This window comes from Bactrocera dorsalis, chromosome 1 (genome assembly GCF_023373825.1).
Source record: "Bactrocera dorsalis isolate Fly_Bdor chromosome 1, ASM2337382v1, whole genome shotgun sequence".
Lineage (NCBI taxonomy): Eukaryota > Metazoa > Arthropoda > Insecta > Diptera > Tephritidae > Bactrocera > Bactrocera dorsalis.
Window position 1 is genome coordinate 1,271,389 of NC_064303.1, and position 24,163 is coordinate 1,295,551.

The window sequence follows — 24,163 nt, forward strand, 5'->3', positions numbered from 1 at the left end:
GGCTTATTAGGTCGATGAAAGGAGGTTTTCCAGTTGACTCTTAATTATTCAACGAGTAACGTCGGAGTAGGGGAAAACAACGATATCCAGTCCAAAGTAAGATATGATGACATATTAATAGAATTATATATATATGTGATCTAGATGGGTTATTCCTGGCCAGACCTTTTGCCGTTTTTCGGCAGATTATCTGGCATCAAAACTAAGTTGACCTTTATGTACAACTTCAGTTATGATAAAAATGATTGAAGATTACTCTTAGATAAAGGTTGAGCAGCAGCGAAAGGTTAGGTTAGGTAGATTAGGTAAATAGGCCAATATTTGTGAGACCATAAATATTCCCACTTGGACTTCTAGAGACGCTTGACCGTTGTGAAGCCCAGAACTCTTAAGTATGGATCAAAAAGTACCTAGCGTTAGTTTCTTGCAACTTTGACAATTTGCGTCCTCACCGCGTGAGTGGCAGTGGAACAGTGACCAGCTAAGACACCTATCATCGTGGACATGTGACCCTTGCTAAGACCAACGCTTACTGAGCTCGCGTAAGGCCCATAGATACAGGAAGAAAATATATTTCATAAAATTGAAGTAATTGAGTTATTATGTTTTCACTCAATACCGTTACCGGTCTCCAATAACAACAAATGTTCTCTCTTTAATCAAAGAGTCAGTTCACAGCTGCTCTGTTTGTGAAAACTAATAGTTTCGCACTCGTGCCAAGCCGCCGTCGCGACGCATTTATTATTAAGCCAAGTCATGGAAGAATTATTGCAATATGCGTAAGCACTCAAGCAATTACCCAGAAGGCTAATCACTATGGTCGACTTCAAGCCGGCACTCTTCGACGTTTAGTTGCCAATTTGAAGCGTTCAAGACCGGACATATGTGTGGAAGTGATAGTGGCTGGGTAGCTCGGTAGTTGAACAGCTTAAGGAAAACTCAAAAGCAAACAAAGTGTTTATTGAAAGTGCGAGTGAGGAGTTTAAAAACCGCTAAGTAATATTGTAAAGCTCTACGCCGCCAATTAATATAAAGGAAAACGTGGTGTGCAGATAAAAAAGCTAAAGTAAATATTTTAATTGTTTTAAATATCACTTTTGTTGGTTTGTGGAAAGTAAAAAGTGGTTTAACAACCGCGTTGCGGCGCGCAATGAATCATAATTACGTGCATGCTTGTTGAAGCAGGTAACAGAACTGCACTGCAACTTATGGCAAGTACATGGATTTGCGCGCTACACCGAAAAAAATGTTTATTTTAAATGCTATTGTGGTCGTTCATGATCTGTATATTCTAATTTTGTTTGACTAAATAATTATATGGCTGTTCATTTTTCGAGCTGCAGTATGTGTACTGAACAGGTCGACGGCCTATCATAATAGCCTTTTTATACGAAATGAAAATTTTAAAAAACGTATTCCGGCTTTTACCGTTATTATTTTTATACGCTGTACAGGGTTTATAAACTATGTCAAAAGAAAACGTTGGAGTATTAAAAGGAAAATATATAAATGATCATCGTGACGGACTGAATAGATCTAGACGAACAAGTACCTAAGTTGGGGATATCGATATAAAGTTTTGCACACCTCATTTTTTTCTCCAGAATCTACTCATTTCTTGGGACCGTCGAAATCGTACCACTATAGCATATATATGTCATACAAACTGCACGATCGGAATCAATATTTTTTAAATAGATCCAAAACTGGTCAAGACTGTAGGTACCGAATATGACTGACTTTTTTCTGCAAATATCGGTACGTAATTGGAATTCCTTTTCCTTTATTTACAATGATATATCTGCATGTCAAATAGGGTTGAATCGGGTCAATACTTCCCTCATCTCCCATATATAATACTTAATACAAAGATTTTCGAACTTCAGGGTGACTTTATACCGTATATATCGGTCAATATGTAAGTAATCTTAATGGAAATGAGAGAGAATGTTTTACCCATAAGCTAACTTCAGGATTTTCAAACATCTGGCTGACTTTACTCCATGCGATTGTAGCATGTGAGATATTATGGTACCGATTACCACCCTGAGCTCTGATTCTTACGAGTTGTAAGAGTATAAAATGTTCGGTCGTCCCCGAACTTAGCATTTCCTTACTATTTTGTTTTTAAAAATATTCCTGAAAAAACGATATGAGATTTTAAATGGTAACGGGCTTGAGTATTATTAATAAGTTTTCGAATGTTTTTCATATAATCTAATTCAAGTTTCGGTTTATAGTTTTTCCTACAGTCTAGAACAGAGATGCAAGATAAAGAAATTTAACATCACTTCATTCTAGAAGCCTAAGTTATATACGAAAAAGCGTTTCTAAAACAATAAATTCTGGAGAACATGAAGTCGCTGTTAATTATTATTTTTCTGGTGAGTAATTTATAGGTAAAAAAAAAATAACATTAACACATTTGTACAATTTTTCTTTCCCCTCACAGCTTCATTGCCTACTACACACGACCAACTCGGCAGAGAATTCCACCGAGGTTTTAACGAAATTCCTTGCAAATGTTAACCAGAATTTAGCCACACTTTACAACCGCGAGGTGCTCGCCAATTGGCAACTGGAGGTAAAAGGCCCCAATTATCTGTATGCTCTCCTGCAGTCAGAGTTGACTAGCGAAGAGATAATGAATTATGTGCAAAGCATAGCACCCAAGGTTACCAAGTTCAATCGCTTAAACATAGGCAATCCACAACAGCAACGTCAATTGTCACAGATACCCGAAAGAGGTTACGAAGCCCTGTCACCTGCGGATCTCAAATTAATGTACATTGTTACCAAAAATATGGGTGACATTTATAAGAATACGAAGCTTTGCTCTTACCACGATCGAAAGCAATGTAATTTAACCTTGATACCGTCGGTGCAGCATATTTTGCATAATAGTAATGATGTTGCTGAAATTGAGTATTACTGGTTGGAATGGCGTCGGAAGACTGGTATGCCCGCGAAGCAAGATTTTATGTCGTTTGTGGAGTTGTATAGGAAGACGGCGCAGTTGAACGGTAATTTTGATTTTAGTTAGTTTAATATGTGGAGGCAAAATTAATGTTCTGTGTTATAGGTTTCCCCACACCATCAGAATTCTGGTACAAGGATCTTGAAGAGAATAGCGCACAGACTGCTACACTATTGGAAAGTTTCATGCAACGCTTGCAACCGCTTTTCCAGGAATTCCATGCTCATGTCCGCGGAAAGTTGAGAAAGTTATATGGTGAAGAACTGATACCACGTGGTAAGCCATATCCCCAGAACCTCGCAGAGATTTTCATAGGAAATGCATTTCGTCGTGCCGATCCAGAATGGTACATCGAATTCCCTTACCCTGAAGTCGGTATGCCTAATATTACCTCTGGCCTATTGCGACGTGGTTTGAATAATGCGCAGCGTGTTTTCTGGAATGTGGCGGAGTACTTCCGCTCTATGGGCATGCCACAAATCGAAGAGTAAGTACTTAAAGCGCACGTAAAGGCTTACTGAACCTTTCTATGAATAATTGTAGCACTTTTTGGTCCCATAATGCACGCCCTAAAGCCGATTTGGACGAAGAAGAGTTGCGTTGTTGGCATAAAGCCTGGAAGTTTTATGGTATCAAGCGTGTTAACTTCTCATATTGCCCTCTCGTAGATGAAGAAAGATTCTTCAATATGTATGAGGCGCTAGCTGATGTCTATTACTATCGCGCTTATGATCAGCAGCCAACACTCTTTGCCGAGGAACCCTTTCCCAATTTCAGCGATGGTCTGGGAAAAATGTTTTCTTTGTCAGCTTCGTCACCACGTTATCTGGAAAAGCTAAAAGTCTTAGAACGTGCTCGGGTGTCGAAAGAATTGAGAATTAATCGACTCTATTGGCAGGTGTGTGCAGTAAAATTTTGTTTCTACAAACAAACTAAATGTATCTTTTGGATAAATTGTAATGAAAATATATTTCCTTAAATACAGGGTCTACGCACTATATTTCTGATTCCTGTCTTCTATGTTCTGGACCGTTATCGAGTCGATGTGCTTGATGAACGCTTAAATATTTCCGATAATTGTGCCTATTGGCAGCTGACCACGGACTTTACGGGCGCAGAGCCACCTGTGAGTAGAAGCAATGAAGATTTTGATGCACCAGCAAAGTTGCTGATAGAAGTGGACGATCAATATACTAGGTGGGTATGACAGTAGTATTATTAATATTTTAATCTAAATTTTTATAAGTAGTATGTTAATCACTTCTTATTTCAATACAGTCAAATAATGAGCACAGTGCTCCAATATCAGCTCTACCAACATTTCTGTGAAATCACTGGGCAATATAAGCCAAATGATGAAAACTATCCACTCGATTTATGTGATTTGTCCAATCAACGCCAAATCGGACCGCTAGTCATGTAAGCACTCAATTTATTTAATTATGTTTATTATTATAGTGATTTGCTTTAATAGGGAAGCAATGTCCCTGGGCTCGTCGAAATCTTATAAGGATATTCTACAAATAATGACAAAAGAGTCAGCCATAAACATGGATGGGCTGCTGGCCTATTTTCAACCGCTTTACGAATGGTTGGTGGAGCAAAACCGTTTAGATGATGTGGAAATCGGTTGGGAGCCAACAAGGAGTGAGTAATTTAAGCAAGAGAAGTTGTTTTTTTTTTTTGTAAATTATTATTTTTTTTTGTTATTCTTTTCAGAATGTTCTTAAGAAAGCGTTGCTGCAAAAATTATTTAACAATCAAAAACCATTTTTTTGTGTTTTCGAACTAAGGAAAGAATATTTAGTTCGCCGTACTATGTATTATTAGTCTAGGGACTCAAAGTTTTTTGAAATACAATTCAATATTAAAAGTTAATAATATAATTTATAATTATTTCGACCGACATTGAAGTACCTTTCAAGTTACCTCCATTCTGTTACGCGGAGCTGGGCTGAATTATAACAATATCTTACTACAAATACAACTGTGTAGGTATGTGAAAAGAGAATAAATTAAATATGTTGAAAATAAAGTAATACACTAAAAAAAAAATAACTGGCTCACCCTTTAATTCTTGTCAATCGTAAACAGCTGTAGGAAATCGCATGAAATGGGGCTGAGCAAACGACTCTCTCACACACTTACTGCTTTGAGGCGGCCATTTTATGACATTGCTTTTCACTTTGCCATTTTATTCACTTTTGAAACGCAAAACAATATATTTATTGCTTTACTTTCATATCAACTTACATTTTCACATTAACACTAAGTAAACAAACGCAAAAACACAATTATAACAAGCATTTACACTTTTTTTGAATATGGAAAATAGCTTCATCACCGAAGGCAGCCATTTTGTGGCCTGCTACACATTTACTTACTTTAGATAAATTTTACTAATTTCTATATTTTACATTTTCACAAGTTAATTTATAAATATTATTAATTATTTTTATTATACAAACGAATTCACTAATTGCAATTATTGAAAACTAAATAACTTTTCCACTTACACACTTTTCATATAAAACAACTTAAAAGCGAAGCGCCGTGCATAGGCCAACTCAAATCAACTTCACCGGACGGATGTTAATGCGAAACTGAGGAAATTGACACAACGATAGCGAAGTTGGAAAAGGAAATTCGGTTTTGCAATTTCCAGTTCAGTTAGCCAGCTCACGAACCTCATATAACAGTTATAAATTAACTTTGAACACCCTGTTTTTGCGGTTCTTCCTTTCATTTCCTTCGTCTGGTTTTTATATTTGTATGCGCATACATACAAGAGAATGTACTACAGCTTAAGGAACTATTACTTGTATTACAGTTTCTACAATATATTCTCCACTTTCAATATCAACTTTCCATCTTGTTAATTCATTTTATGCTGCTGAACAACTTGCACTAATACAATTCACCGGCGCCGGCTTTTTCGCTTTCCGTACTGTGTCGTGTACATTTGCATATACTGCTGGTGGCCATTTTGTGGACTTGCTCTATACGATACTTATTCATTTTCAGTTCTAAAAGAAACTGAAACTTAGTTAACACATATGCGTACATGTAACAAAATTATTTATTTATCGAAATTACAAAACACGATTTTCACATCACTTTAATTCACTTTTCACAAAATTGTTCAAGATAGAACGCTGCGCGAATTACTAACACAACTTGACCGATCGGATGCTAAAAGAAAACTAAGGAAATGACGCTGCCAACAGTCAGCTGGCACAGGACGGTCGTTTGAATTATTACAATTACCGAGTGTTACTTAGCCAGTTCACGAACCCACTTTCATTTCTTCAATCAATCGTGAGCACCCTGCGTTATACGCATATCATTTTCACTGTCAATTTAGGCTAGAAACTATTTTGTTCGCCTTTAATAGAAAATATTAAAAAAAATAGCATTTTTGTTTGCTTATTCTTTGAAGAATTGCAGAAAAATATTTACACAAGAAAGCAACAAGAAATCCAGCCGGCAAATAGTTTGTAATTACACCCTGTGAATTTTCAGATTTTGCTACATTTTTAGAGACACTGGAAAGTTAGTTTTGGTACATGACTTAGATAAGTTATGCATCGTACTGCATCGTACTGGAAATTAGCATTTTCAGCATTGAATATCCTTTTCTCTGTGTTTCATATCCATTTCCTCAGTTCCGCTCTGGCATCCGTCTGGTTCATATGAGTTTTTTGTGCTGTGAAAAATGCGAATAAAGAATAAATGAGAATAGCGTGAACAGTTCAAATGTGAATTAATTTTGTTTAAAGTAATGTAGTATAATTCAAAAGGTTGACTTGAGAAAGCGAGGAATTGTTAATGCGTAGCTTTTGGAAAAATAATAAAGTTCCCGAATTGAAGTGAAGTGTGAAGAAGTGGGTTCTTTAGTGCATGGCAAATACATATACTTACATATATGATTGTACTGTTCGATACGGAGAACCTAAAAATCGATTAGATGAAGATGAAGTATCAAAACCTTTCTAGTTGGTTATACTAACTGGCTAATATGTTATATATAGGACTACAAGCCCTTTGTATTACCACCATGAGGTACAGTTTAATTTGCGCTGATATATTCGTCATACAGGACGTTAAATTTTTTTGATAAGTTTAAAAGAGACTTTATATCAATATAATTTTAATACTTCATCTAGTCCCAAGAACTACGAAGCTGCTAGATATCAAAGCCGAGTTCTAAAAAAGGCCGGAACAAAGCAGAGGAGCTATTGCAGACACTTTCTCATGTTTAATTCCCATGATTTAGGCATATAAAAGACTATAAAAATCGGCAAAAATATTTTCTAAATTGTCGGCACACGATAACTTGTAAGCCAACTTTCATTTGACTTTTTATAGCACATGTTCCTAATAACTTTAAATATATACAAAAATAATAATTTTTTGAACCGCGAAGATAGACGACGACCTCCTTAACTAAACTTGCTAAACGATTGATAAGTTGAAAATAATCAGAGTGCATCACATCTCGATAATCGAAGAAAACTGTCAACCAAACCTTGATTTTTTCCTGCTTTGATGTGGTTTTTTCGGCTTCGGCTCACCTTTACAACGATATTCGGCCGACGATCAGACGCGACGCTGTTTTTTTAATTGAGTGATTTTTGAACCAATCGTGCTTTCACTTTTTTTTGGTCCAAATGATCTTTCGAAGATACCAGTAAGGTCTCTGACTATTAATCGTCGATTCCCAAGCACAAATTCCTTTATTTTATTGACGTGTTGATCACCATTTGCTGTTGATGGCCGTCCTGGAAGTGATTTGACGTCAACGCGTTTTTAACATTCTTTGAATAATTTTTACCAAACCTTTTCCAAAACTCTGACTGTTCTGCAAACAATTTGGTTCCGCACATAAAATTCAATGGAATTTTTTTCTTGAATAATTTTAATCATCGTTAATATCGCCGAATTATTATTTTCATGTTTGATACAGATATCACATTTCATTTTAATTTTTATTCAAGTTAACGCACAGTAACTCGGAATTAAACTCTTCTCGTCATCTTCATCAGTTTCTTTTTAAATAATAACTTGGAATTAAATTTCTTTATATAAATGTAATTTTTTTATTAAAAAAATTTCGAAATAATATTGTATTCGCTACTATATTGAAATATTACTTTTCTCAAAATATCTCTTAAGAAATAAAGATCAATATCTAAATGGAGAAATTATTCATATAATCATTTTAACAACAACAAATATTTATCACACTAGAATAATTAAAAAGCCGGCATAGCCTGCAAAGCTGTTCATTCTTAATTCAAAAACAATATACAATTTTCAATAGCTCGAAACTATGCAAAATATTCGCACCTGTAAATGTGTATATATATACATACATATATAAATATATTATATATATACGAATTGCCTGTGAAAATGTTTACAATTTTTATCGAGCGCAAAAAATTCACACAAAAAAGTCTGACAGTTGTAAACAGCTACAACAAATGAGGTAATTTACGGGAAAACGCAAAAAAAAATACAAAATTATTTACGCTGTGATATTGGTATATGCGCAAGTGCTGACACCTGTATCTCGCAAATCACACACACACACTTATATACTCATAAAACGAGTCACACATACGCACATATATTCATAAAACGAGATTCACTCGCACTGAAACTCATCAGTCACAGCTGTCACAGTCAGTTCAAACGGACATTTGGAATTTGACGGCTCGGTGGCTGTCAAGCGGGGGCCGACATCAGTCAACTCGACCCGCATAAGTGCGCCTGCGCAGCTTTGTAAAGTACACTACATATGCGCACACCAGCGCAAACTTTGTTTTATTGAGTAGCGTCATGTTTATCAGCTCACTGCGCTGTCAAACTACTTCCACTCACCCGAACATGTATTCAATTAGTTGTCGATTAAATGCTTGCGCTTATAATTTCGCGCTATTTTTGTTGTAATTCTAATTACTCGTCTTGGGTGTGCACATTTTTTGATATTTTTTTAGTGTGTAAAGTAAATGTTTATGCAAAACACCCACTCAAAGCGCAGCAATTCGTGTGTACTTAACTACTTAACGACATCCCTTTGACTGCCTCAGGTGTTTTTGGAAGTACATATTCGCTTTTTACTGCAGCTTTTTAAAATGCAAATTGTTATTACTGGCGTTTGCCCATAAATGTTAGTGTGGGAACTAAGCTTTCGCAAGTCACATTTGACTTGATAATTAGGTTACCGGGTAAAGAGGATGCTGGTACTCGCAGCTGACGACACTAAAAAATAAAAATAAAAATGAATTTATTTTCATAAATAAACAATATGTTTGCAATATAACTTCCAGTGCTGAATTTTTCAATATTAAATGAGAATGCGAAAATGAAAGGTTCAGTTCGGTAGTCTAGAACAAAATCAGCTGGCGAATCAGCAACTCCGTAATCGCATGCGCGGAAAGAATTTCCGCTTATTAAATGAGCTAAATAATTATTCCTTACAAATACACAATTTTTATACGAAATTAAAATGATTTTTCAAACTTAGTAAGGTGCATGACTGACGCAATTAATTTTATAAACAAATGAGCTAACTTCTAAAATTCTGAAAAATAAAAAATAAAATTGTACACATTTAGCATCTCCTGTTAGTCAGCTAATTGCTCGTATGTACTTTTGCTCATATCAATGATTTTAAAAATTAATGAGAATAATTATTGTATACTACATCTTTTGAAACACTACTCATGAAAGTTTCAGCAAATTGAGTGATCGTGCTTTCGGAACGCTTCGCGGCCGCTTGATGTATTAATGCGTTACAGCGACATGATTCGAAGTGCTATGACTTATGGGGTGATTTCATCTGTGACCTTCGGCAGCACATCCATATGCCTGTACTTGTATTTGAAAATTATATATCGTGCTCAAATCAGTAGTCTTTACACTTAGAAATCAGTGCATTTTAAAAACGATGACATTTTCAACATAAACTGAATTTGAATAGTTCGCTACGAATTTAAATCTATTTTTAATCGCTTTAAAGCACATTTGAGGCTTTACTTTGCGTTTTGCATTTAGTTGAATTCAATTAACGTTACGAGTAGTTAGTTAGTTCACTTAGTTATTTTTCAAGCCGTATAATTATATAGTTGTAAATGTCAAAACACTCCCACCAATGTTTGTTATTATTACTAATTATTGTTGTTGTCGTTAGGTGCAATTTAATGACTTTGAAGTCGTAAACCCGTGTTCATTTGACACATTCCAATTGACGCCATGAATTAGCATAGCAGAATAATAATAAAAGGGAGCAATTTCGAGGAACTTGAATATTCGCAAATTCCTTACAGACAGATCCTTATTTTATTTTAAATTTCAAAATATCGATTTAATTATTCATATATATCGAAGATATAATAATCTTTAGAAATTTTCCATACATTTTAAAAGTTCTAAAGATTCGATCCTTTCTATACGTGGGCAAAAAATAGTAAGGCTTTTTAATTTAAATACCAAAAACACATATATACTATTTTCGTGATGACGGCATGCCCTTGTGCCAAAAATGGGTAACGTCTTGTAAATATTTCCCTAGCTCCATATACCTAATATGAATATTTTTGAATTTTCGTTATGTAAGAAATTTTGATGAAGTTCAGAAATAATCTCCTTCCAATAAAGTGCAAAGAAGTGTCTTACCTAAAATAGATGAAATCAGCACATATACATATCTCACGTACAGGTTTTCGAGCATCCACTTGACTTTCTCCCTTATACATATATTGGTCGACCAGAGGTGTGAGTGATATGTCGCAACATCAAAACTTGATAAAATCGAGTCAAAATTTAACTTATATTAGATAAGTGATAAGTATTGTATATGAGTTATAAACTTTGTTTTGGAAACACCTGAAGGTAATTCCTCGGCTTGGATCCTTCCACGTTGTAATAGAATAAAATGCTCAGTTCTAACCAAACTTGACCTTCCTTACTTGTTCTTATTAACATTTAATTTCTTTGAATTATAGTGTTCCAGTTAAAATATGTAAGACGTTCCTTTTTATTTCATTTAATTTCAGCTACTAATGTGAAACATAGTTATTTTTTTTGTTATTAAATTTTTAAGTAAATAAATATTTTCCGAATTTTAATTTCGATTTTGCAAACTTAATTTTAAATTTTGAATTTTTAATTCTGAACATTTTCCAATATTATTTATATCTATTAATTAGAAAATTGTAGTAACGAAAAAATTAATACAAATTTAAATATTAACATTTTATTTGCAAACCCAAAATTGGAATTGAAAATTAAAAGTTTTTGAATTATAAAAATTGCAACCCTGAATGCAACAGATGAAGTCGAATTTCTTTTTTAATAATAAATATTTTTTATTAAAAAAAAAATTGTTGTTATTGTAAAATCGTAAAAATCAGCAGATGTCTTTCAGCGTGGAGCTCTTCGTTTGAAAACAATATAAATTTTTTTTAAGCTCTTCCGGAAATCTCGTTTAAATGAAAATATGTTAAATGCTATATATACGCATATATCACCTTCGAAAAACCCTGACGGAACTGCATTTTGGCACAAATTGTTTATCTGTCATTAGCGCCGAAAGCAAAAGTGAAGCGCTTAATTAGCGTGAGCTTGTCAAAAGGAGGCTCTGTGTTGTTCAGATTGTGCGCCGATTACTTATTAAAGCCGAGTTTTCAATACGCGCACACAAACACATGTGCTTGCAGGCAAATAGGTAAATACACCTGCGCTTTGCGAAAATTACTTTCGCACACACACACACACACACATACAAACGCATGGGTATGGCAGCGCTGTCACTCACGGCAAATGATTAAAGCCACCCTTCAACTCGGTTTGGGCGAGATGTGCGCTGGGCGGGCAGCAATGCGGGCGCAGTTGTTGGTTTTTGTGTATAGTACATATGTGCTATTTAAATAACTACATATGTAATTGCGTATGCGCATGCGAACGTCGTTTGCTTTTAAGTACTTAATTTCAACTTATGCTCATATGAAAAAGTGTTCTGTATTGTACTAACTGTTTTTGTTATTTTCAAAAATGCAAATGCTTTGCTAGGTGCTCAACTGTTTGTTGTTGTGTTCAAAGCATATGAATTTGTGTTTTTTCCTTAGCAAAGAAAAGCGTTTTCCTCAACCGCTCGAACTTGTCGTGTTTCAAATATTTTAATGTGATTTTTGCCTTTGTGCGAACCGTTCCATTGTTATTTGTTCTACATGTGTTTTTGTTATTGTTGTTGCGCGTAGCGTAGTTCAGTGCTAATTTCGATTATCTCATACGAGCACATAGTGCACTTACACTTGCTTAGTATGTATGTAGCTATGTAATCACCTGTGTGCATATGTCAGCCCATCTGTACTTTCGTAGTTATGTGTTGTTGTTGTTATCTTCGTAGTGTGTGTTGCTGTTGTTATCGTCGTCACTTGTTGCTTTTGCTGTTGTTGACAACGACACCGCCGCCGCCTGGCGTTCATAGCTGCCGCTTGGCCGCTTCAGTCGCGTCACTGTCGCGCGTGTGTGACGTTACAATTTCCCCCCTTTAACTTAAAAGTAAAATTTGTTTAATGCGCCTCAAAAGGCAAAGTAAAAATTTGTAATTTTATTTGATTTCATTTACTTTTGTTTTCTTCTCACACTGCTTGCCTCGTATGAGCTGAGCTGCCTTGCCTTTTTGTGCCATTTGTTCTTATGTGCAAAGTTGAGATTTGTATTTATTTGTAATTTGTGCTAACTGAAGTTGGAAGTTTTTCAGTAGTGTACGAGACGCGCTGCCAAACGTTGCGTGTCGCTTTGAGGCTTAGACAAATTGCGATTCCCTTCAATAAGTAGCAAAGTAGAAATTTCCTTGATTAATTGAAGGGCGCTTGGAATAATTGAAAGTGCGGTGCTATTTCATCTAAAGTGTTTATAAATAGTTTGAGAGCTACTGAAGGTGTACTAAACAAAAAATTGTAGAATAGTGGATTTAAGAAAGTTTTTTTAAGGATTTTCGTTTTGTTGACAAAAGTATATATTCTGGTTTGAAAAGTGTTGCAAGTGTCCTTGAATACTAAAAAAAAAATGAAAAAAATAATAATAATTTGAAGTGATGCCTAAAACATAATAAAATTGAATAAGAAAAGAGAAAAAAAAGTGTCTTTGAATATTAAAACAATAGAATAAAGTAATTTGAAGTGATGTCTAAGATATAATAAAAGTAAAAAATTGAAGAAAAAATATTTTTCTCAAAAAAATTTTTTTTTTCTGTGACGAAATAAAATAAAGAAGAATATAAAAAAGGTTTCATACAAGCTCTGTCAGTTTGTATGACAGCTATATGTAACAGTGATCCGATCTGAACAATTTCTTGGAGATTGTACGGTTGCCTTGAGTAATCACGCATACCAAATTTAATGGAGATATCTCGTCAAATAAAAAAGTCCATATAAGTACTTGATCCCAGTCGTTTAGTTTGTATGCAATATGCTGTAGTGGTCCGATATCGGCCGTTCCGACAAATGAACAGATTCTTGGCGAGAAAAGGACGCGGGCAAAATTTCAGATTGATTTATCAAAAACTGAAAGACTAACTGAGAGACAGACACACAGAGGAGAGACGTCATGATTTATTTCGAAAAATATAAAATTGTTCAAAAATTAAAAAAAAAATAAAAATTGCATCTCAAAAAATTCTCCCAGTTTGATTTTCAGTTAAAAATACTTACATACGAAAATCCATGAGCCTGGATTATGAGTCCTTCATAATAAAAAAATATATAAACATTGCTTGAAATTTAATTTTGAATATTACCAAAATATTTTAGTACCTCTAGAGAAAAGAAAATTTTGTGTTTTAGTATTTTTCGAGAGTACAGTGATTCTGTTATATTTTTCCATAACAATATTATAGAGGAAAATAATATTTTAAAGTTATAAATAGATAAAGTTTAATTTTTGGATACAAATATTGTATGTATAACAGTAAAACAAATTTTACTGAAAAAAATTTATTAGTAAAAAAATTTTATTAAAAAAATATATATAATTTTTTTTCAAGGATATAAAACAACATATGTGTTTAGTGAAATCTGTGTAATAAAATAATTTTTAAAGTATCTTGAAAAAGGAAACACAAAAAATACAACACTAAGAATTAATGCAAAGTGAAAAATCAAACCAAAAGTGCTCAAGTTCAGAAATAGAGGCAGCTGCCTGACCTAAAACAAAAAAGCAAAAATATGGTGTATATAAATAATAAATTTCTGGCACTAATACAGCTAATAACGGTACATTTAATAGCAGTGCTGGCAGATCCGCAACTTGATTTGCCACCACTGAACCCCGACTCTCAAGGCCCAGAACTATTGTACAATTCGCTCACACCCAGAACGGCAGCGAGTCCGCTGCAAGCATTGGGCGACTTTGATCGCAGCCAACGCTATGGACCGCCCTATTCCAGTGAAGGGCTCAATGATGACGGTGCCGATGATTTTAGAGTAATTATTTCCAGTAACTCATATAAAGATATATAACATAAACTCAACTCCACTATTCTCTTCACTCTTCTCTTAGAACGGCCAAACTTATGACGAGCGCATGCGCTACGGTTACACCTACACCGCTAGAGCACAGAATTTGAGTCGCCCTGCAGCGGATTCGCCCTTCAGTGATTATAACAGTAATACTGTGGGACTACAACAGCGCGACGGTCCCCGTTATCCAAATCATAACTATGATAACCCCAGCGATCGTTTCGCCAATAACAACCGCTACGGAGATGGCTTTGATGAACGTCAGCGTGAACGTTACAACAACGATAATCCCGATCAGGCACGCTTCAATAATCCAAACATTGACTATAATGCACGTTTCAACGGAAATCAGCCGCCAATTGGCGGCAACTTCGATCCGAATAGTCCGTTTAATACAAACAATCCGTATGGCAATGATCGCGGCCGTTTTGATAATCCTTTCAGGCCGAATCAAGATCGTTTCAATTTGAATAATGAACGTTTCTTCGAAAGACAACGTTTTCAGCAGGAGCGTCGTTATCAAATGGAATTGGAGAAGCTGCGGAATCTGCTGGTGGAGACTGATCATAAGGGTTCGCTGGAGTGTACAGCGAATGTGGGCGCTCAGTGGAATTTCGAGACAAATGTGAACGAGCTAACGCAGGCGGAAGCGGTAAGTGTTGAAGCGAAGACAGGGAGAGGAGAACGAGAGAGAGATGTACAGAGGTTTGGACTAGTATTTTATTGAAAGTTAAAAATAAATCCACGACAAATTGTGTGTGGGTGCAATTTTTTTTATTGAAACTTGATAATTAATAATAGTGAACCGCTGGCTTCCCAAGGTCATTCTCACAACAGCTATTCCCTTGTCCATTGCAATGCATAGAAACTGAGTAAAGATCCGGCTGTTTTTCGTCTCTTGTTCGTTTTTTTTTTAGAAAATTTCTCAGCCACTTACAGAGGCTTCAAACCTTTACTAGTGATAATTTTCCCACAAAAAAGTCGCATGTTTTGTTTTTTAAATTTTTTGCTTTCGTCGCATACAACCAATCGGTTTTCTCACGTGCAGCGCTGCCTCATTCACTCGGTAGTTGTGATTACTTTGGTTTTTAGCCGTACGTGTTCGCATGTAATGCGGTCAAAGCGGCAGTCGGTCGTCAAGGTTCGACATGTCTAAAACGACACACATGTACCCGAATACGTATGCGGGCGTGTGAGGGTGTCTCTTTAGATGCCACCTTGAACAGTGCGAATTCAATGTCAAACTGGCGGTTCCTTGCAAAACAAAACAAAAACTGAACTGAAAACGAAAAGTAAACCGAAAAGATCACGTCCAAAAGCAAGGTTAAGGTTGTCTACAAAAAGTCTAAGGTTAGATATTGATAACGTTGGCTTTTTTTATTTCCATTAGGTTTACAAACGCGTTTTTTCCAACTCTAATATCTTCACTATCTTCCTTTGCATTGTAGTCTAAATTACCTCACTTTAACACTTTAACACTTTAAAATTTCAATTTCATTGCTTTTCTTTCTACCAGTTCAATGCGCAACAACATTATGTGGACTTTCTGCGCTTAGTCGCCGAGCAATCGAAGAACATTAACAAAGATCTGATACTCGACCGGCGACTCTATCGGCAGTTGATGTTGCAGTCGGAAGCCGGACCCAATGCCTTACCTATAGAGACTTTGGATCGCGTAAGTTACCAAAACGCACGCTGTGAAGCTCTCTTAATAATCCTTTATTCTTTAGTATAATCGTCTTATCAATGAGATGCTCTACATCTATAATGAGGCTACCATTTGCGCCTATCAACAGCCCTTCATCTGCAACCTGCGCTATATACCCGATCTGAAGGAGATCATGTCTAAAAGTCGCGACTGGGACGAACTTCAGCACACTTGGGTGGAGTATCATCGCAAAGCGGGACGAGAAATGCGCGACGGTTATGAACAGTTGGTGGACGTGATGAGCGAAGTGGCCTATGTAAACAGTAAGTTGTTGTAACGTGATACCATTGAATCAAATAATAATAATCCTAATTATATCTTGCAGATGTCACAAATGGCGGTGAGTTTTGGTATCTGCCCTATGAGTCGGCCAATATTCGTCAGGACGTTGAAAATGTATGGGAGCAGATACGTCCACTATACGAGGGTCTACATTCGTATGTACGCCGCAAGTTGCGCGATTACTATGGACCAAATCGCATTAACCGCATCGCACCGCTACCCTCACATATACTCGGCAATATGTATGCGCAATCGTGGTCGAACATCTTGGACATAGTTATACCGTTTCCTGGTCGTAAATTGGTCGATGTAACACCGCGTATGATTGAGCAGGGCTATACGCCGTTGCTAATGTTCCAATTGGCCGAGGAGTTTTTCACCTCCATTAACATGTCTGCAGTGGGCCCCGAGTTCTATACCAATTCTGTGCTCGAGCAACCGTTGGACGGACGTCGTGTATTCTGTGAGCCATCCGCATGGGATTTCTGCAATCGGCATGATTTTCGCGTCAAAACCTGTTCGGAAATTAGTCAGAAGGGGCTGCTGAGCGCTCATCATGAGATGGCGCATATACAGTACTTTTTGCAATATCGCCATTTGCCGAAGGTATTTCGCAATGGTGCTAATCCCGCTTTCCATCAAGCCATAGGTGATGCTATCATGCTATCTGTGTCGACCTCGAAACACTTTCAAACGATTGGCTTGTTGCAACGTTCTGTGGATGAGTCGAGTTATGATATAAACTACCTCATTACAATGGCCTTGGATAAGGTGAGTCTTTATGTGCGAGGAGTGTAGAGTATGCTTAAATATAACAATATTTTTAAGGACGTTGCTTGATTATATTATAGGCTAGTCGAAAAAGGCTTTTCGTATTTCTAATCATACTTCAAAAAATTATTAAATTGAAATTATTTGGCTCTTTCTTAGGTCGCCTTCTTACCTTTTGCTTTGGCTCTTGACAACTGGCGTTATGATGTTTTCAGCGGGAATACAAATAAACATACGATGAACTGCCACTACTGGAATCTGAGGTTAGTTTCAATTTAAAAAAACTGGAAATATTTTTGTTTAACAAATATTAACATCAATCTTATATTCTTCTCTTCAGAGAACGCTATGGAGGTATTAAACCACCAGTGCTACGCTCGGAAAAGGACTTCGATTTGGGCGGAAAGTACCACATACCAGCAAATATACCGTATATTAAGTGAGTAATAAAATTAAGACATACATATATTTGGGGGCAGCCAGATAAAGAACATTTATATTTCATTGTGATATAGAAGAGATAAACTATCAACTTTATATGCGCGCCTCTCTCAATATCTTCGCGGTCTTGTAACACCATCTTGAGTTCACGTTGTAAGTTAACAACTTTTAGGTTAGTTTTCTAGTGTTCGTTGAATTGGGTCATTGGTGTTTACCCTTGAAATGAAACTCAAGTCTTACTTGGGATCATCTTTCCGCTTTTATTGGCGCTCTATTTCCAGCTAACATTTCATTTTCTATACTCACCCATACATCCATAGTTGGAGCATACTTTCCACATCACTGCGTTTGAAACTGAAAGTGTGAAATGTCAGCTGCCGCGAAATGTTATTCAGGTTTCTTTTGTGCGACTTTCTTTACTTTACTTCGTTATTTGTACTATTGGTCATACAGTAGACGCTCACAAATTAGAACTCTCAGAAATTAGAACATCCAGAAATTAGAACCAGAGTTTTTAATGCATTGGACGCTCTGAAATTAGAACTTGAAGTTCTAATTTCTGAGCATTTTTTTTTATTTTAAACACAACCATTTTTTGTTTGCATTGACCGCTCTGAAATTAGAACTTGAGGTTCTAATTTCTGAGAGCTTTTTTTTTTCATTTTTAACACAAGGGAATTCCCATTCTTGGTTTCTATTTTACTGAACAAATGTAAAATAGAAAGGGGAATCCCCAAGTAATATTTTAGTTTTTGTTTTGCCTTATTTTCCTAATTTCTGAGAGTTTTTTTTTCATTTTTAACACAGGGGAATTCCCATTCTTGGTTTTTATTTTACTGAACAAATGTAAAATATAAAGGGGAATCCCCAAGTTATATTTTAGTTTTTGTTTTGCCATATTTTTGGTGTTTTTGTCATTCGTATGTGAAATTTGATACGCGTGGACATATTTTGCTAGACTCTACCGAAAACTAAAAATAACTTAAAAAATATGTCAAATAAACGTAAAAAAAACACTTTATCTTTGGAAACCAAAGTAAAGATATTGGAAAAGCTGGACAAAGGAGTTCAAGGGAATCGTCTAGCGCTAGATTTCAACGTGAGCAAATCTGCCATCAGCTATATCAAGTCAAATAGGTCATCTATATTAAATGCTGTTTCCAACACTTATCAGGAAGCATCAAATAAAACTGTGCATAGTGCCGAATATCCGAAAATGGAAAGTCGTCTTTATGAGTGGTTTTTAAAACAACGCGAAAGGAAGTGTACATTGACAGCAACAATATTAAAGGAAAAAGCTAAACAAATTTTTGGTGAAGAATACCCCGATAAAAATAAAAATGCATTCCGAGCAAGCGATGGATGGTTTACTAAATTTAAAAAGCGACACGGCATTCGTTTTTTAAAAATTGGTGGCGAGATTCTTTCTAGTGATATTGCCTCCATCACTCCATTTATTCACAGATTCCGTGCAAAAGTCACTGAGATGGGGTTAATAGAGTCGCAATTATATAATGTGGACGAAACCGGATTATTTTATCGTTGCCTACCAGATAAAACATATGTCTCTGCTTGTGAAAAAAGTGCGCCTGGATACAAAATTCAAAAAGAACGAATTTCAATTTTACTTGGTTCAAATGCTGATGGCTCTCACAAATTAGTGCCCTTAGTTATTGGAAAAGCTAAAAATCCCAGGAGCTTCAAAGGTTTTAAAAATCCACTTCATTACAACTTTTCCAAAAATGCTTGGATGACGTCTCGGATCTTTCACGATTGGTTTCACAAGATATTTATTAATGAAGTAAGAGGAAATAATTTTGCTTTTAATTTCTTTAATTTTAAAATATTTTTTTTGTTTACAGGTCATCCAGTTTTCTCAAAAAAATAACTTGCCTCCGAAGGCTCTTTTGCTTATTGATAACTGCTCCGCGCATGCACCGATTGAGCATCTTCAAAGCAAAGATGGCAACATAGTTGCATATTTCTTGCCGCCAAATGTGACAGCAGCTGTGCAACCAATGGATCAAAATCCTATAAAGTTAACAAAACTTGTTTACAGAAGTAAGCTACTTGCTGAAATAATAGCTGAAGGTGGTGCACTGAATAGTCTGTTGAAATCTCATTCCATCCGAAAGGCAATAATATTTCTGAAACAAGCTTGGGATGAGATAACGCCAAAAGTGATGAGGAATTCTTGGTCAAAGTTGCTAAATTGGGACTCTGACCAATACGACAGCGATGATGATGTGCCACTAGCAGAGTTGCTTAACAAAAATGAGGACTGCAATGAATCTCTCCAAGTAAATCAAACTCTTTTAGCAGAAATTGATCCAAACAGTTTCATGTGTATTGCTGACATCGAGAAATGGAATGAAGATGAGTTTGAAGACCGAACTGGTGATGACCTAAGTAGCGATGATGAGTTTTCTGATAGCAGTGAAGACGATGTTGTTGATGACACACCAGTTATTTCAAATGTTATAGCTATTGAAAGCGTTAACAATTTAATAAATTGGTGCAACAAGAGTGAATTGTCTTCCAGTAAGCACATGGCCAATCTTTTGGCCCTCCGTAACGATATTGTTATATCGGATTTAAAGAAACCAAAAAAACAAACAAATATTACTGATTATATGGCAAACAAAAATTAATTTTGAACTGAGCCCTTATCCTGAGTTTTTAATTAATTTCTGAAATTTTTAGTTGTTTTTTTTTTAATAATTGTTATTTAATGAACTGAATTGTTATGTTTTTTAAAAAAATAAGAAAAGAAATAAAAAAAAATGTTTTTATATAGTTTTTGGAAGTGACTTAACTCTTAGTTTTATTATTCACGTTAAAAAAAAACCGTCCAGAAATTAGAACATTTCGGAAATTAGAACTACCCCAAAAACAAAGTGGTTCTAATTTCCGAGCGTCTACTGTATTACCGTTACATTCATGAGAGTACAATGTGTGCCACTGTTTACGTTTTCCTGAAAGAGTCGCTTTGTTATAACTTAATACTTCATTTTCTGTGGTTGTTGTTTCTTTTTCCTTGATGTTTGCTGGTTTGCTTAATACATAGGTTGACTTTGGTGATCGCCTGTGGCCAGTGCTGCCAAAGTCGTCGCTTACTTTGACCCAGTAAACTGCTTTTCATGCTTCACCCATAATCAGCTGCAATATATTGTTGTTGTTTAACAGCAAAACAATAACAACATATGGATATATGTTGCTCATTCGTGCGGTCGTGTCTTAACGGCGACATTGTACGTCGCCAGTGTAGAAGTAGTGGCGACTTTATGTGTGGCGGAGGAGGAAGAGCTGTTGTTGTTATTGAAAAGCATAAGGAGAATGAATGTGTGGGAACACTGTTATGAAAAATATTTGTGGAAAGCTAGTTAAACACGCCCATTTCGAAGCTGCACCTGACGATGTCATTGACTGATACAATTAGCTGCGGATCGCCGCTTGTTATGTAATGTTGTGTGACTTGCGCAATGCGAGTTTGCGTGTTTGCGTGTGTCTGTAATGAGAGCGATTATGTTAGTATTAAATAATTTAATGTGCAAATTTAATGGTAATAATTTCGAAATTTCGCTTCGATGATAGCTTAGCAAACTTTTTAAGGATTTATGAAGTTTAGTGGGAACGAAGTATTCTAGTCGAAGAAGAGGACCGAACTTTTGGTAATTGATGAAAAAAACATTTGATATTTTTACTATTTAATTTATTTTATTATGTTGGAAGGGTATATACAATTAATTAAAAAAAATGGATTTCATTGAGTTATTTGTCCCTGAAGTAAATCAGAGAGGGAAAAAAGGTGTATCTTCGTTGCCATGATTCCTACCCTTGAGGTCATATGGAAAATGAAACAATGTTGGATTCTTGATTAGCACAAATGTCGCTATCCCAAGAAGCTGCAAAACTGAAAAATAATATCAATTCGTATTGGGATGCCGGGCTTGGTTAGGTAGCTGTTCACAAGAAAGGCGGTGTGAACCGGGGAGTTGTTGTAGTGCTACTTCCAATCGGCTACCATGTCTTGTCGGATCCCGTTGACCCTTCGTTTGAGTCTCTTGAGGACTTCCACGTAAAACTTGGCGTTGACGGTTTGTCCAGGAGGAACAAATTCATGGTGGACGATGCCTTTAATGTCAAAAAAGACAATGAGAATCGTTTTCACTTTGGATTTGCTCATTCTCCCCTTTTTTGGACGAGGAGGCACTGGCGTGTGCCAAAAAGGCAACATCCGAATAATCCTGCTTGGTCATATCAGACGTCTCTGTGGCAGATTTACCGACTATAAAGAACGCTGTATTTACGGCTTGTCCTCACTCTTCAGGTAGTCGGAGACAACTGAACAGCCACTCGTTCGTTAGCTAGGAGTGCAATCGTGGCGGAAGAAAATCAGTTCTATTACTTTCCGGACAAACCTTGTAAAAGCTAAATAGCTTCTTAAATCTCGACACTGCTTCATATCACCACAATTCCAAGCTCCAAATTATGCATCGAAGATAATAATTTCTTTCTCCTCTAAAATTTATAAAGTTTCCAGGCTTCATTTCGCGTTGATTCCGAGCTATACATATATTCATTAAAGAAGAGAACTTCTTCTTTCTTCTGTAGCTACAAATCAACAGAGTTTTATTTTATAAAGTTTAAACAGTTCCAGAAATTTCGACAATCATTCTTGGTCTTATTATAACTCCAAGCCCTAAATGTATCCATCGAAATAGAGAATGTCTATCATCTGTTTCTGTAAATCGCCAGAGGTTTCTCTCATAAAACATAAACAGTTCTTTTCTTTGTAACACCAAAACTTCAAACTCTTATTAGAACTAGATTAGAACCTCTTTCAGCAGATCAGCAGAGTTATATCTTATGTAACCCCTACATAGTTCTTAAAAGCTTGGTACTCATGTTTCATCTCTTCACGTTGTAATTTAGTAGCTGTTGTTTTATTGTCAATATTTCAACACATGCTTAGTTTTAGCGGCCAAAAAATGTGAAACGAAAAATATTGTTTGAAAAAAGAAGCCATAAGCATCGAAGCTATATAATTCTTTATTCCCATATTGATTCCTCGTAAATTATATACCGTTAGATTTTCCTATGCACATTGTTAGTGTTATCGCAAGTGATAAGTGACACGTGACAGCTGACAAGACCTTGTCTCCACGATTAAAACGCGTCAAATTAAACGGCACATCACTGAGCTGTCAAATTCTCGAAACTAGTTAATTAGCAACTGTCAATTTACAACGAATTTACATGCAGAAACCCGAAGAGGCACAGCTGAGCCGAATATGTAGTAGCAGACACGTCCACTTGCTTCACTCACACGCTTGGCACTGAGGTGGGCCAAAAATAGTAAGGCGTTGTTGCTGTTTGAATAAACCGAAATAGTTAACTAAGTCACGAGTGTACACCGAATTGACACATCCAGATATGACTGGTGGTCAGGTATATTTAATTCGCTTCAAAATATTATTTATATCAAAAAGCGCTGTCGGCGGCGGTTCGCGCTGACATTCGCCGCTGTCAAAGGAACACAATGCACGCATGCGCACAAAAGCTTGCCAACAATGGCCAACTGCGACCGCAATTAACCCAGTTTTTCGGCATATTGTTGGATGCTTTTCGGACTATTGTGGAGGAGCATCGGCCAGCGCAGATGTAAACAAGCTACAACTAAAGAAACTTTTATATCTAAAGCAACAATAGTAACAACCATTCCAGCTTAACTACCAACAACAAGGCAAAAAAGTAAGACATGAAAAAAAAGGAAAAAATTGTAAAGGCGAAATTTGCATAATTTTTTTAGGGTCATTAAAAAATGACAGTCTGATAACGAATCGCGTTTTATGGGCAATTATTGTGATTGAATTCGTAATGTGGATGTGCGAGAAGAAGTGTTGGCCATTAACTGTGTCAGAGATGTGGTGACAATAATAACAGCCGCGCGACTCTTGACTGAATTGGCAAGCAACTGGCTGGCGCGCTAAGCAAATAGTCGGCGCTTATGTAATAGCATAATCACGGCAGGTGGTAATACGCACGCTACGATCATATACCGCTCATATACTATAATTAACGGAACAAGTGTTGAAAGATTGAGTTTATGTAGCTTGTACTTTCTGGCGCTTGTGGGAATGCTGCCAAATTGTAAAATTTAAATACTCGTATGTAAGTAAGTAATGTGGAGTAAGTCCGCAGGTGGCCTGCAATATTGGAGTATTGTAAACAACTCAGCCAAATGTTGAAATGGGCAGCTAGCTGGCTGCTTGAATTAATAGCGTCTCAAGCAAATTACTTGCTTTGTTTAAAAAATGATAAAACAAAAAAAAGTGTTAAATGCGGTCGCACCGAAACTATTATACCCTACACAAATGCAAAAGATTGCTTACATGAATTTTTATCGGTCAGTTTGTATGGCAGCTATATGCTATATGGGTCCAAAATTGC

At 36.1% G+C, this 24,163-nt stretch overlaps 4 protein-coding genes across 10 annotated transcripts in view; 3 read left to right on the top strand and 1 right to left on the bottom strand.

The window, feature by feature from the left end:
- The window catches only part of LOC105232266 (40S ribosomal protein S8), a 366,487-nt gene that overhangs the window by 295,490 nt on the left and 46,834 nt on the right, over nucleotides 1-24,163 (bottom strand). The gene's annotated exons all lie outside the window — the stretch shown is intronic.
- On the top strand, nucleotides 410-5,024 carry LOC105232278 (angiotensin-converting enzyme). Its single transcript, XM_011213920.4, has 9 exons — nucleotides 410-1,066; nucleotides 2,241-2,384; nucleotides 2,453-3,023; nucleotides 3,083-3,464; nucleotides 3,521-3,875; nucleotides 3,963-4,174; nucleotides 4,256-4,396; nucleotides 4,452-4,624; nucleotides 4,697-5,024. Exons 2-9 carry the CDS (start codon nucleotides 2,355-2,357, stop codon nucleotides 4,705-4,707), a joined length of 1,875 nt encoding a protein of 624 aa, XP_011212222.2. The 5' UTR covers nucleotides 410-1,066; nucleotides 2,241-2,354; the 3' UTR covers nucleotides 4,708-5,024.
- Nucleotides 12,730-24,163, top strand: part of LOC105232282 (angiotensin-converting enzyme) — a 118,520-nt gene continuing 107,086 nt past the window's right edge. Inside the window, exons 1-8 of one of the 7 annotated variants that reach the window (XM_049447758.1) lie at nucleotides 12,730-12,830; nucleotides 14,034-14,472; nucleotides 14,549-15,160; nucleotides 16,025-16,183; nucleotides 16,239-16,479; nucleotides 16,542-17,269; nucleotides 17,429-17,532; nucleotides 17,610-17,708. In XM_049447758.1, the coding sequence (XP_049303715.1) occupies nucleotides 14,215-14,472; nucleotides 14,549-15,160; nucleotides 16,025-16,183; nucleotides 16,239-16,479; nucleotides 16,542-17,269; nucleotides 17,429-17,532; nucleotides 17,610-17,708 (2,201 nt within the window). In that variant the 5' untranslated portion in view covers nucleotides 12,730-12,830; nucleotides 14,034-14,214. Of the gene's footprint in view, nucleotides 13,004-13,040; nucleotides 13,161-14,033; nucleotides 14,473-14,548; nucleotides 15,161-16,024; nucleotides 16,184-16,238; nucleotides 16,480-16,541; nucleotides 17,270-17,428; nucleotides 17,533-17,609; nucleotides 17,713-24,163 lie in introns of those variants that run through there. The other 6 variants (XM_049447743.1, XM_049447767.1, XM_049447762.1 and 3 more) reach the window with 6 other exon arrangements.
- Nucleotides 18,038-20,637, top strand: LOC125776278 (jerky protein homolog-like). The gene is made up of 2 exons (XM_049447788.1): nucleotides 18,038-19,511; nucleotides 19,573-20,637. Exons 1-2 carry the CDS (start codon nucleotides 18,702-18,704, stop codon nucleotides 20,359-20,361), a joined length of 1,599 nt encoding a protein of 532 aa, XP_049303745.1. The 5' UTR covers nucleotides 18,038-18,701; the 3' UTR covers nucleotides 20,362-20,637.